The 12,869-nt window shown below is 42.0% G+C and overlaps 1 protein-coding gene across 1 annotated transcript; it reads right to left on the minus strand.

Moving 5' to 3' along the window:
• Positions 1–383: 383 nt before the first annotated feature.
• Positions 384–11,774, minus strand: LOC129180527 (C-type lectin lectoxin-Enh4-like). The gene is made up of 6 exons (XM_054775107.1): positions 5,958–11,774; positions 4,060–4,078; positions 3,896–3,978; positions 2,811–2,924; positions 2,466–2,607; positions 384–2,382 (listed from the first exon to the last, which is right to left on the minus strand). Exons 1-6 carry the CDS (start codon positions 6,054–6,056, stop codon positions 2,327–2,329), a joined length of 513 nt encoding a protein of 170 aa, XP_054631082.1. The 5' UTR covers positions 6,057–11,774; the 3' UTR covers positions 384–2,326.
• Positions 11,775–12,869: the final 1,095 nt, after the last annotated feature.

The raw sequence follows: 12,869 nt of genomic DNA on the forward strand, positions 1-12,869 counted from the left end.
GACTGATGTGTTTTAGGTGTGTTTCTATTTATGACTGATGATGTTGTGTTTTAGGTGTGTTTCTATTTATGACTGATGATGTTGTGTTTTAGGTGTTTCTCTATGACTGATGATGTTGTGTTTTAGGTGTTTATTTATGACTGATGATGTGTTTTAGGTGTGTTTCTATTTATGACTGATGTGTTTTAGGTGTGTTTCTATTTATGACTGATGATGTTGTGTTTTAGGTGTGTTTCTTTTTATGACTGATGATGTTGTGTTTTAGGTGTGTTTCTATTTATGACTGTTGTGTTTTAGGTGTGTTTCTATTTATGACTGATGATGTTGTGTTTTAGGTGTGTTTCTATTTATGACTGATGATGTTGTGTTTTAGGTGTGTTTCTATTTACGACTGATGTGTTTTAGGTGTGTTTCTATTTACGACTGATGATGTGTTTTAGGTGTGTTTCTATTTATGACTGATGATGTTGTGTTTTAGGTGTGTTTCTATTTACGACTGATGATGTTGTGTTTTAGGTGTGTTTCTATTTACGACTGATGATGTTGTGTTTTAGGTGTGTTTCTATTTACGACTGATGATGTTGTGTTTTAGGTGTGTTTCTATTTACGACTGATGATGTGTTTTAGGTGTGTTTCTATTTACGACTGATGTGTTTTAGGTGTGTTTCTATTTATGACTGATGATGTTGTGTTTTAGGTGTGTTTCTATTTATGACTGATGATGTTGTGTTTTAGGTGTGTTTCTATTTATGACTGATGATGTTGTGTTTTAGGTGTGTTTCTATTTACGACTGATGATGTTGTGTTTTAGGTGTGTTTCTATTTATGACTGATGATGTGTTTTAGGTGTGTTTCTATTTACGACTGATGTTGTGTTTTAGGTGTGTTTCTATTTACGACTGATGTTGTGTTTTAGGTGTGTTTCTATTTACGACTGATGTTGTGTTTTAGGTGTGTTTCTATTTACGACTGATGTGTTTTAGGTGTGTTTCTATTTACGACTGATGTTGTGTTTTAGGTGTGTTTCTATTTATGACTGATGTTGTGTTTTAGGTGTGTTTCTATTTATGACTGATGATGTTGTGTTTTATGTGTGTTTCTATTTATGACTGATGATGTTGTGTTTTAGGTGTGTTTCTATTTATGACTGATGATGTTGTGTTTTAGGTGTGTTTCTATTTATGACTGATGATGTTGTGTTTTAGGTGTGTTTCTATTTACGACTGGTGTGTTTTAGGTGTGTTTCTATTTACGACTGATGTGTTTTAGGTGTGTTTCTATTTATGACTGATGATGTTGTGTTTTAGGTGTGTTTCTATTTATGACTGATGTTGTGTTTTAGGTGTGTTTCTATTTGTGTTTCTATTTATGACTGATGTTATGTTTTAGGTGTGTTTCTATTTATGACTGATGATGTTGTGTTTTAGGTGTGTTTCTATTTATGACTGATCATGTTGTGTTTTAGGTGTGTTTCTATTTATGACTGATGATGTGTTTTAGGTGTGTTTCTATTTATGACTGATGTGTTTTAGGTGTGTTTCCCTGTATGACTGATGATGTTGTGTTTTAGGTGTGTTTCTATTTATGACTGATGTGTTTTAGGTGTGTTTCTATTTATGACTGATGTTGTGTTTTAGGTGTGTTTCTATTTATGACTGATGATGTTGTGTTTTAGGTGTGTTTTTATTTATGACTGATGATGTGTTTTAGGAGTGTTTCTATTTATGACTGACGATGTTGTGTTTTAGGTGTGTTTCTATTTATGACTGATGATGTTGTGTTTTAGGTGTGTTTCTATGACTGATGATTTTGTGTTTTAGGTGTGTTTTTATTTGACTGATGATGTTGTGTTTTAGGTGTGTTTCTATGACTGATGATTTTGTGTTTTAGGTGTGTTTTTATTTGACTGATGATGTTGTGTTTTAGGTGTGTTTCTATTTATGACTGATGTTGTGTTTTAGGTGTGTTTCTATTCATCCCGTCTTGTCAGGTAGCAGCTTGTTATTTGCTGTGTGCATCATTTTAGCTGCTAGGAAATGTAGAAGATGAGCCAATTTCAATAAGTGATTCAATGCTAACACAGCTGCTGCTCCAAAATGCTGACTAAAAATGGGAGTGATATTTTGTGTGATGGCTTGTGTTTGCTCCTCAACTGCAAATAGGACGAGCTCTAGTTTGCCAATTGGCGTCTCGCAGGTTGTTTGGGATCATGTGCAGGCTGATTATGATCAGGATTCATGAAAGCAACTGAATTGAAGGCAGAGTGGTGATCTTTCAGCACCGACGTCTTTGAAGGAGCAGCCGTCACACAGCAGAGACCATCCCATCACAGCTGACAAATAAATGGGCGCATACAATAGCATATCTGATCATTGAGTCCGCCTGTGAAGAAATCACGTAAAAAGTTCCAAGATGAAGGTTTGTTAAAGTGTTCATCATTAATGACTGCATTTCTACAATCTTACCTGGACTCCATATCTCCATACAATCTTCGTCACCACTCAGGTTATCGGGCTCACCTGCTCCCCATCTGGCATACTTGCTGCCCCCCTTTCCATCCTCCCACACATTATACGTGGAACCATCATCCCATTTCCACCAACGATCCTGAAAAATGAAAGGATGAGTTGAAGCTATGAAATTGTCATCCTGCTGAGCAGTGCTGACCTTTTTTTCTTGCGAGAGTTACTTTTACAACATGAACATCTTCATAGATGATTCCTACAACACTGGCGTACATGATGGTGTACACACCACACACGTCTAGAAGAACCCGCATGTCTTCAACCTGTGATGATTCGATCACCCACCTCTTTGTAGCCCCCAACCCAAGTATCGTGTCCACTAGCCAATCTATAGAAGAAGTCAGATGTGGCTCTGGTGTGAACTGAGGCCAAGTGTCTACCCTTGCCTCTGCAATACTCCTGAAAAAGCCAAAGAGGACAGCATAAGATTGGCATGAACTGTGGCTGTAGGCAACCTCTTGATGGAGTTTTTATGACGTCCACAAGATGGTGGTAGCTGCATTGGAGGTAGCATCCAGCGGCTTTATCCAGCTCTGCATGCGCTTTCAAATGGAATCCGTGCTCACCTGCTGCACACGTGCGTACAAGTCACTCAGTAGTGGGGGGGTCATGAGATGCGACCAGATGAAAAGGTTAGATTTGTGGTTTGGAGAAAAGCGTTGTGGTGAGAACAGGGCAACCGGAAGCCAATCAGATTGTCACGCAAGGCGTGGCTACTATGGAAGTGGCGTTATTGGCAGCGTACAGGAAGTTCTTTATGCACACCGTAGGCCCCCAATCCAAGCTGGCTGGGGGGGGGTGACGTGTGCATGTTTTCCACTGGAGTTGAACAGCTGTGGCGCCGCGTTCACGTCCAAGCACAAGCTCTACCAAGTCTACATTTCATCAAACGTACTTAAGATTTGATGTTGGGACTTCATCACTTGGCGCTTCTATTTACGCTCCTTTACGTTTGGCCCGGCGTGGCTATAACCCGGTGGAAGATAGTTCTAAACGCTCCAAGCTAGCAGCAGAAATGTAAGCCAGGCGTATTGGTGTCTTGATCATGAATAATGCTACATGGCCATCACAACACACCTCATACGTGGTGCTGGCCTGCATTGCTCTCAACACATCTTCTAGTGGGACAAGAAACATTTCAAAAGGCACCTGCATTGCTCCGTGACATCCTAACATCTCATCTGGTCCTCCAATATCATGCATGGTCTCGTCTCGTGAGTCGGCGTGGATTGAAAACATACGTGTGTGTGTGTGTGTGTGTGTGTGCATACTGTTGTTACACAAAATATCTGAGTAGGTTTTTGTGGTTGGGGGGCAACGAGCGAGAATATTGCAAAGGACATTTGAAGGATGAAGAAGGGCTGGCATACCTTAGCTTCACTCCAGGTCTTCTTCTGGTGAACTAACAGGTAACATCCTCTCTCATGGGAAACCCACGGCAGAGGGCAACGGCCTGTGAGAATAAAAGATTTATTAAGAAAAAGCAGAAAACAAAGGGAGCATTGATTGTAAACAAAGTGATTGACATGCTAACCTGCTGCCATCACAAGATCCTGTGAATGGAAAACAAACTATTATTCAACTGAAGCTTTTCTTTTGCTGGACTCTCATCTTACTCTGTTGTTTTATTTCAGCCTGTCCCAAATACTGTCAGTGATAGCTGAGGTATGTGGAAGGGCTAATATGACGTCATCTCTCTACTCCTGTTTGGACATCTTTTTCATTGACTACCATTTTCACTTTCTTCTTGTCATTTTTACTTCATATTGTCACTTCCTGCTCATAACATTCCACTTTAAACGGCAGCTTTTCATGCCAACGATATTTTACTCTCGCTGTGGACTAGGGGGGCGTACGTGGCGGGAGCTCCGTTGCCGATACTGGAACATTATTTAACTATTTGGTGCTTTCCTGACTACACTTCACCAACACAAGATCAGGACTGCTTGCCGACTCCCTCAACTTCAACTCGGATAGGCGAGAGGTACACATTCTTTGAAATAAACTACGTAGTTCCAAGTGCTGGCAGCTGCTAGCAAATCAAGCTAACCGCTGTCCAGAGCGGTTGCCTAGCAACAATGCCATACACAAAGCAAAACGATATCGGCCCCGCAACTGCCGATTGAAAATCAGAAATTGGGTCAGGGACGGCTCCAGAGTTCCAAGATATTGTCGGGAGCAAAGATTAGACATTAATACGAGCCTCGAGGAAGGAGACACACGAGCGTACTGCAGCACAAATAAGGCGTCTGCAATCTCATCCAAAACAAGGCTGGATTTGACGTGTCTGCCATCAGAAATGACCGGCTTGAACTGACCTTTTTTACAGTCAGTCAGTGATGTAACTCCACACAACGGACCGCTGACGCCACACACGTGCAGCCGCGTGACACACATTACTTCCTGTTTGCTAAGCAGATCTTCACCCAGTTCATCATCGCATGAGCTCTAAATTCTAGTCATGCACTGTGGGATTAGCATCATTCTTCCATGAAGGACATTCGGAGCCCCGGAGGGGACACGGAGGAAATAATTATGATGGGTAAAAAAATAAAAAAAAGAAGGAACCTACGCAAAATAGACTAACATATTGACATATTCAAACTTCCGGGATGAATAAGTCCCAAGTGAATGGTTCAAAGACAGCAAACATACCTCTTTCCCACGTGCAACACACACTAATAGCTACAAGACACTTTTCATCGAGTCTGACTTCTATTGATCTCCAGGAGACGCTGGCAGCGCAGGGACCGTCTACAAATGTCTTCATCTGTATTATGGCGGTTGGCATCAATGTAAGACAAGTATCTATTGGCTGTCCTGGAAGGCCATAGATGACATCATTGGCTAGTTTGCATGTTTGTTGCATGTGATGATGTAAGAGATGTAGGAAAAAACATAAATATGATAGATGAACAAAGTAAATAAAAAAACCTTGATTATGTAAACAACTACAAAAATATAAGTTTGGAAATGGACTTTTACATCATTTAGGGCAACTTTTATTAGGTTGTTAATACACTTGTGTAACGTGGAGGACCACAAAACTCACCTCACACATCAGTGACTCCTTTTCATAAGAATTCTGGTTAATAAATTCAATTGTCACATGTCTGTGCAGTAACTTCACTTCTGTGAAGAGTAGGACCACAGCATTCACCTCACTAATCAATGGCCAAGTGAAGCTATTGAACAGACATGTGACACAATTGCATTTATGAAACAATAATATTTCCCCAAAATGATTTCAAATCATGTTTTCCAAACTAATTGCTGAAGTAATACCAGGAAGGAGTCACTGATGTGTGAGGTGAGTTTGAAGAAGCAAGAAGCATCTTTGAACCATTTACTTGGGACTTATTCATCCCGAAAGTTTGAATATGTCAATATGTTTCCAGCTTTACTAGTCTATTTTGCATAGGGTGTTCTTACCTCAATAACATCCTGAGTCATCCACTTCATCTGTCCTGTCATGTCCTCCACCTTGCCGGTCATCTTCTTCATGTGTCCTGTCTGCTTCTGTAAGTACATGTTGTTGTAGGACTTCCGGTCGACGGTCGCATGGAGTAGACGCAAGAGCGAGAGCTCCGCTTCTATCTTATCATTTTCACTCCTTCACCCCTCATTCTGACGGTTTTTTTTGCTCTCTTTTGGAGAGTTTACATCTAATTTACCCGGGCTTGTTTCAAATGGCATCACAGCGGGGCAAACTAGCGGCAAAAAAAGACTTGCCTACTGGCCTGACGATGGAAGCGATCTCCGAGCTACTTGACCGTCACAGACGCTAGCAGGAGATTTTAAAGAATCGTTTAATCAGCTGGAAAACAAATTTGACCAAGTTTGTGCCACAGTGAGTGAACATGGGCAGCGGCTGTCCTCCCTTGAGCTGGCAGCAGACGACCTGAGCCAGCGTGTGTGGGAATTGGAAAATATTTGCTCCGGCCTGCAGGAGAGCAATGCTAAGCTCTCGGCTAAAGTCGTAGACCTCGAAGGCCGAAGTAGAAGACAAAATATTCGAATCTTGGGCTTACCAGAGTCTGTGGAAGGTGGTCGACCTACAACTTTTTTCGCTGACTTGCTGGTCGAGGTCTTTGGAGGGGAGACTCTACCGTCTTCGCCGGAGATCGACAGAGCCCACCGGTCGCTAATGGCTAAGCCGGCCCAGGGTCAGAGGCCGCGACCTGTGATCATTCGTCTACACCGCTACCAAACCAAGGACCTTTTGGTCCGTGAGGCACGACGCAGAGGGAAGCTCGAGTACCGTGGCCAGCAAATTCGTGTGGTGGAGGATTACTGTCCTGAAGTTCTGGGCCAGCGAGCCGAGTATAGGGATGTTATGGTGGAGCTCTACAACAGAGGCCTCAGACCATCGCTTCTGTATCCTGCACGGCTCCGTATTACACTTCCCGGCGGAGACAAAAAGTGGCTACCTTCGGTTAACGAGGCGCAGAAATACCTTGATGGACTTCCTAAGTCATCTTAAAATGTACTTTTTTGTGGACGGTGCCCTACGTGTGATTGGTAGCGACGTAACCGTTACCGGGCTACTCACAGTACATATTTTTTCTTACCTCTTGCTATACTTGATGTCACTGTAATGTGAGTATGTCCCACTATTTTGATTCAGGGAATTTTTCTTTTTGCACTTGGTTATGAAGGAAACATCTTAGTGCCTTGTTTCACGTTGGAAGCTGCTACCTCAAGTCCCAGTATTACCTTGTTTACATGCAGCTACAATTGTATAGGTACACAAGACGGTTTTCAGGGGCTCGGCTCCTAGGAGTGTTGAGTGCTGTTTAATAATTTACAGAGGAGCTGAAGATTCGTGAGTGACAGGAAGATTGTATTGGAATAAGTATGGTTGTTTTGAAGAGCTTGCTGCTTTGTTTTTGGGCAGCCGTGTTGGGGGAGGTGGGGTGGGATTTTTGTTTTACTTTGAAGAGGTTAACTTGCATATGCCACACACAGCCAGTTTTTGTTTTAATTCACCTTGTATGTTCCAAGTATTGCACTTTTTATACTAACCACCTTGCACCTTTGATTGACAATGGATAGTTCACAAAATTTTGTTAGCTGGAACGTCAAGGGTTTAAATCAGCCCGTTAAAAGGAGGAGGGTATTTGCACATATAAAGCAACTTAAAGCAGCATTTGTGTTTTTGCAGGAGACTCATATTCGTGGTTCTGACAGTTCACGTTTAATGGCACAGTGGAGGGGCCAACATTTTCATTCTTCATTTCAAGCAAAGGCCAGGGGGGTCTCAATCCTTGTCGACCAAAACATTCCTTTTGTGCATCACAATGTTATATCAGATGTGAATGGTCGTTTCGTTATCGTCTCAGGGAAGGTTTATAACAAAATGTTAGTGCTAGCCAATGTTTATGCTCCGAATGTGGATGACGTGAATTTTTCTGAACGTTTTTTTTCCTTTCTTCCGAACCTGGGCTCACACGCTCTCATACTAGGTGGGGATTTTAATTGTTTTTTGGATCCAGTGCTGGATCGTTCTTCTCCTAACCCGGTTTCAAACAGTAGATCGGCCTCATATATTCAGTCCTTTTTATCAAACTCCGGTGTCTCTGATGTCTGGCGTCTCCTCCACCCAAACAAAAGGGAGTATTCATTCTTCTCTCACGTTCACCATACCTTCGCCAGGATTGACTATTTCTTCCTTGATAATGATCTTTTGCAATGTGTTCGCTCATGTACCTACCAGGGTATAGTGATATCAGATCATGCCCCAGTTGTACTCTCCCTTGCTCTCCCAAATCGCCCTCGGATTAACAAGCACTGGCGCTTCAATTCAACTCTTCTTTCTGAGAGCGATTTTGTGAAATTTATCAAAGAGCAAATATTGTTTTTTTTCCAGACAAATTCCTCCCCAGATATATCTATCTTAGTATATCTATCTTTAAGGCTTATATAAGGGGTCAAATTATCTCTTACTCTGTTAAAATGAAAAAGGAGGCCCACCAAGAGCGACTAGAATTGGCAGATAAGATTAAGAAATTGGATCATCAGTATTCTCAATCTACGAATCCCGATTTATACAAAAGGCGTGTAGAACTCCAAACTCAATTTAATCTGGCTTCAATTTACATCGCTGAGCGTCAACTTTCTGCAAGTAAGACTCTGTTTTATGTTCATGGTGAGAAAGCAGGGAAGCTATTGGCAAACCAGTTGAGAGGTGCTAAAGTTAAGGGACACATTGTAAAGATCAAAATGGAGGATGGTAATTTTACTTCAGATCATGAAAGAATAAATCAAACATTCAGAAATTATTTTTCTCAGCTTTATGCCTCTGAATCAAATAACTCGGCACTCATGAACGTCTTTTTGAACCAATTAGACATCTCCAAGATTCCTTTCGATAGTAAAAGTAGACTTGACAGACCAATAACAAAGGAGGAGATTGCACAAGCTATTTCCTCACTCCAGTCTGGGAAGTCTCCAGGTCCCGATGGTTTTCCTGCAGAATTTTTTAAGGCTTTTTCCCAATCTCTCTCCGTACAGTTGAGCACTGTGCTGTCCGACTCATTCAGGCGCGGTACCTTTCCAGCTTCATTTTATGAAGCATGTATCACCCTTATTGGGAAAAAAGACAAGGACCCTACAGAGTGCTCCTCATATAGGCCAATTTCATTACTAAACGTGGATGCTAAAATTCTAGCCAAGATACTGGCCAAAAGATTGGAGGACATTCTACCCCTGGTTATATCAGATGACGAAACGGGCTTTGTAAAAAAATCGATATTCTAATTTCAATATGCGCCGGTTGTTTGACATCTTGTACCTCCCCTCTGATGGGTCCATGGAGTGTGTGCTATCTTTAGACGCAGAGAAGGCCTTTGACCGTATAGAGTGGCCATACTTATTTGCGGTCTTACACAAATTCGGCTTTGGTGCAAATTTCATTACCTGGATAAAATTACTCTACTTATGTCCCACTGCTTCCGTCCTCACTAATTCTCAGGTGTCACAACCATTTAATCTTTACCGGGGAACTAGACAAGGGTGTCCTTTAAGTCCCTTATTGTTTGATTTGGCCATAGAACCCCTTGCCATAGCAATTTGCACCTGTGACAACATATCTGGCATTTGGAGGAATGGAGTACAGCACAAGGTGGCGCTATATGCAGATGACTTATTAAGCTTTATTTCGCATCCGGACACCTCTTTACCCGCTTTGCTGCTGCTTCTGAAGAATTTCGGTCAGTTCTCAGGATATAATCTGAATAAATCTGAAAACCTGTCAATGAGGGGGCGCCGGCATCAGTGTACGCATCGTTTCCTTTTAAGATTGTGGAAAATAAATTTACTTATTTGGGCATTACAGTTACGAAAAAACATAAGAGTCTTTTCAAAGAAAATTTTTTGAGTCTATTAAACCACACGAGGCAGTGTCTGACGCAGTGGTCGCCACTTTCCACTACTTTGGCCGGTCGAATCAACTCCATTAAAATGACCATTCTTCCCAAATTTCTGTATTTTTTTCAATCCATCCCAATCTTCATCCCAAAGTCTTTTTTTGATACTTTGGACTCGGTCATATCTTCCTATATTTGGAAGGGCAAGCGTCCTAGGTTGAATAAAATCCATCTACAAAAATCTAAGCATGAGGGTGGGATGGCGCTGCCTAACTTTCGCTGTTATTATTGGGCAGCCAATATTCGATGGGTCGTATTCTGGTCATACTATCAGTACCGTCCAGACCGGCCTATATGGGTGGAGATGGAGTTGAATGTGGCTAAAAATGTTTCTATTCTAGCGTTACTTGGATCTGCACTCCCTTTCCCGTCAAGCAAACGTATTGATAATCCGGTGGTCTGGCATACGTTGAGGGTGTGGGCCCAGTTTAGGAGACATTTTGGTTTTGTAGATCTCTGCCTTTTTAGCCCCATTTCAGACAATCATCTTTTCCAACCTTCCTTGCTGGATCTGGGGTTCCGGGAGTAGCGTAGACAAGGCATATTGTGTCTCCGAGACCTGTTTATCGATAATACGTTCATGTCATTCCAGCAATTAACGGAACAATATAATCTTCCAAAGTCCCATCTCTTTCAGTACTTCCAGGTTAGGCACTATGTTTACAGTCGATTACCAAATTTCCCTGAGATTCCTGGTACGAACATTGTTGATGCACTTCTGGACTTGCAACCATCACGTAAGGGGTTAATTTCTACTGTTTATGTTAAACTGTTGGACATAAGACAGACCTCTCTTACTAACATTAAAACAGCATGGGAGCAAGACCTAAATATGTCTTTGACAGGTGACATGTGGCATGTAATCTTTAAAACGATCAATTCAACCTCTATTTGTGCCCGCCATAGCTTGCTACAATTTAAAGCTGTACACAGGACTCATATGTCAAAATCCAAACTAGCCCGTATATATCCAGAGGTGGATCCCTGTTGTGACAAGTGTAAGAGGGAGGATGCCACACTTATGTTCTGGTCTTGTCCTAGTCTGGAGAAGTATTGGAGGGAAGTTTTTCCAGACACTTTCTGTGATTAGCAATTTACCCTTGCAACCCAACCCTTCAATAGCACTGTTTGGCACCACAGGTGAACCCGACTCGCGTTTGACTCCCACACGACAACGAAGTCTGTCCTTTGCCTCCCTCTTGGCCAGACGGGCAATTCTGTTAAGGTGGAAGGATGCTGCTCCGCCCATCCACGCTCAGTGGCTGAGAGATGTCATGTCTTGTTTAAATCTGGAGAAAATTCATTACTCAATTTGTAATGCCAAAGAAAAATTCCAAAATGTCTGGGGACCTTTCTTAGTATATTTCCACAACTTTAAATTTACCTGAGCTCCCCAATAGCTTTCCCTCTCTGGCCTATTTGCTGTCTTCTGTTGTTCAATTCACTTGTGCATTTGCTTTGGTTGTTTTGCATTTGGTAGTCCTACCAAACTCGGACCTCTGTCTCTTTGGGCTGTGTGTGGCTTACTTTGTGGATGTTTTTTGTGTTGGGGTTTTTTGTTTGTTATTTTGCTGTTTTTGTTTTCTCTCTCTCGCGTTCTATGCCTAAACTACCAGCAAACATTGTGTGTATTTGTTTTTTACTTTGTCAAAATTCAATAAAAATATATCTGATTTTAAAAAAAAGTACGTTGTTGTTAATACTGTAGTAGTACTTCCTCACCAACATGTGTGTTACCTTAGACTAGTCAGTCATAACCTCCACGTTTCCGCTCATCTTCTTCATGTATCCTGTCAGCTTCTGTAAGTACATGTTGTTAATACTGTAGTACTTCCAGACCATGTATACCTGAAATACCTGAAATTCCTCAACCATCTTCTCAATACATCCGGCCAGATCCTGCAGAGTACATGTTGTGGGTATTACTGTAGTACTTCCTCACCATCATGCATGTTTACCTTAGACTCCCCAGTCATCCCCTCCACATGTCCTGTCTGATTCTGTAAGTACATGTTGTGGGTAAAACTGTAGTACTTCCTGTCCTTGCATGCAAATCAAGTATTCATGCATGTGTTTACCTGGATGTTTCCTGCTTTGCCTTCCAGGCGTTCCAGACGTTTCAGTAGTATCGTACCCATCGTAAACATACTGTAGATTCATTCAACCTCTGCAGGGGAGGACATGTTGTGGATCACTTTACAGTCACTTCCTGTCCATGTGTGTTCCTATGATAAACAGGTGCTATCTGCCTTTTTCCTCCCAAGTGCAGTGCGCCATACGCCAGTGACGTGCCAGCTCAACCTGTGCTGCTTTTTAATGAATCCAGATGGAAACAAAAGGTGCCAAGCAGAAAGAAGTGTTAGCAAAGTAGGAATGTAGCGTCTGTTCCCATCAGGACTGGAACGTAAAGGTTCCTAGCTAACACAGGTTGCAGGGGTAACATAAGAGCCACTCATGTTCACAAAGGAGTCTTCAATAAAGCTAAGTTATGTTCAATGCTGGGCTTTCTAAAAGAATATGTATTTCTCATGGAACTAAATGCTTTGGTTTTTGCTGGACCTTTTGGAACACATCAATGACCAAACCTGACGTGAATCAACTCAATCAAACATCAAGCCTTTGTGTTTACGTCAATTCTGTTCTCCAACTTGGCCACGTCGTCGTCGCCCTTCCCTACTTCAGCCAATGGCATGGCGATGAAGAGGAGTCCAATCACGAAGGTCAAGCGGATGGTGGCCACCGGGAGGATGAAGGCCTTTGGAGGCTTCTTGCCCGCCATGTCCAGCTTGCTCTGCATGTTGCAAGTTGTTGTGTGATGAGTCTGTCTGTACTGGAGAAGATGGAAGAGTGGAAGAGGACACTTGATCAACTTTTCTATTTATTTACAGGAGCCTGTCAGCCTATGTCTTCATATTTA

This window comes from Dunckerocampus dactyliophorus, chromosome 4, assembly GCF_027744805.1.
Source record: "Dunckerocampus dactyliophorus isolate RoL2022-P2 chromosome 4, RoL_Ddac_1.1, whole genome shotgun sequence".
Taxonomy (NCBI): Eukaryota; Metazoa; Chordata; class Actinopteri; order Syngnathiformes; family Syngnathidae; genus Dunckerocampus; species Dunckerocampus dactyliophorus.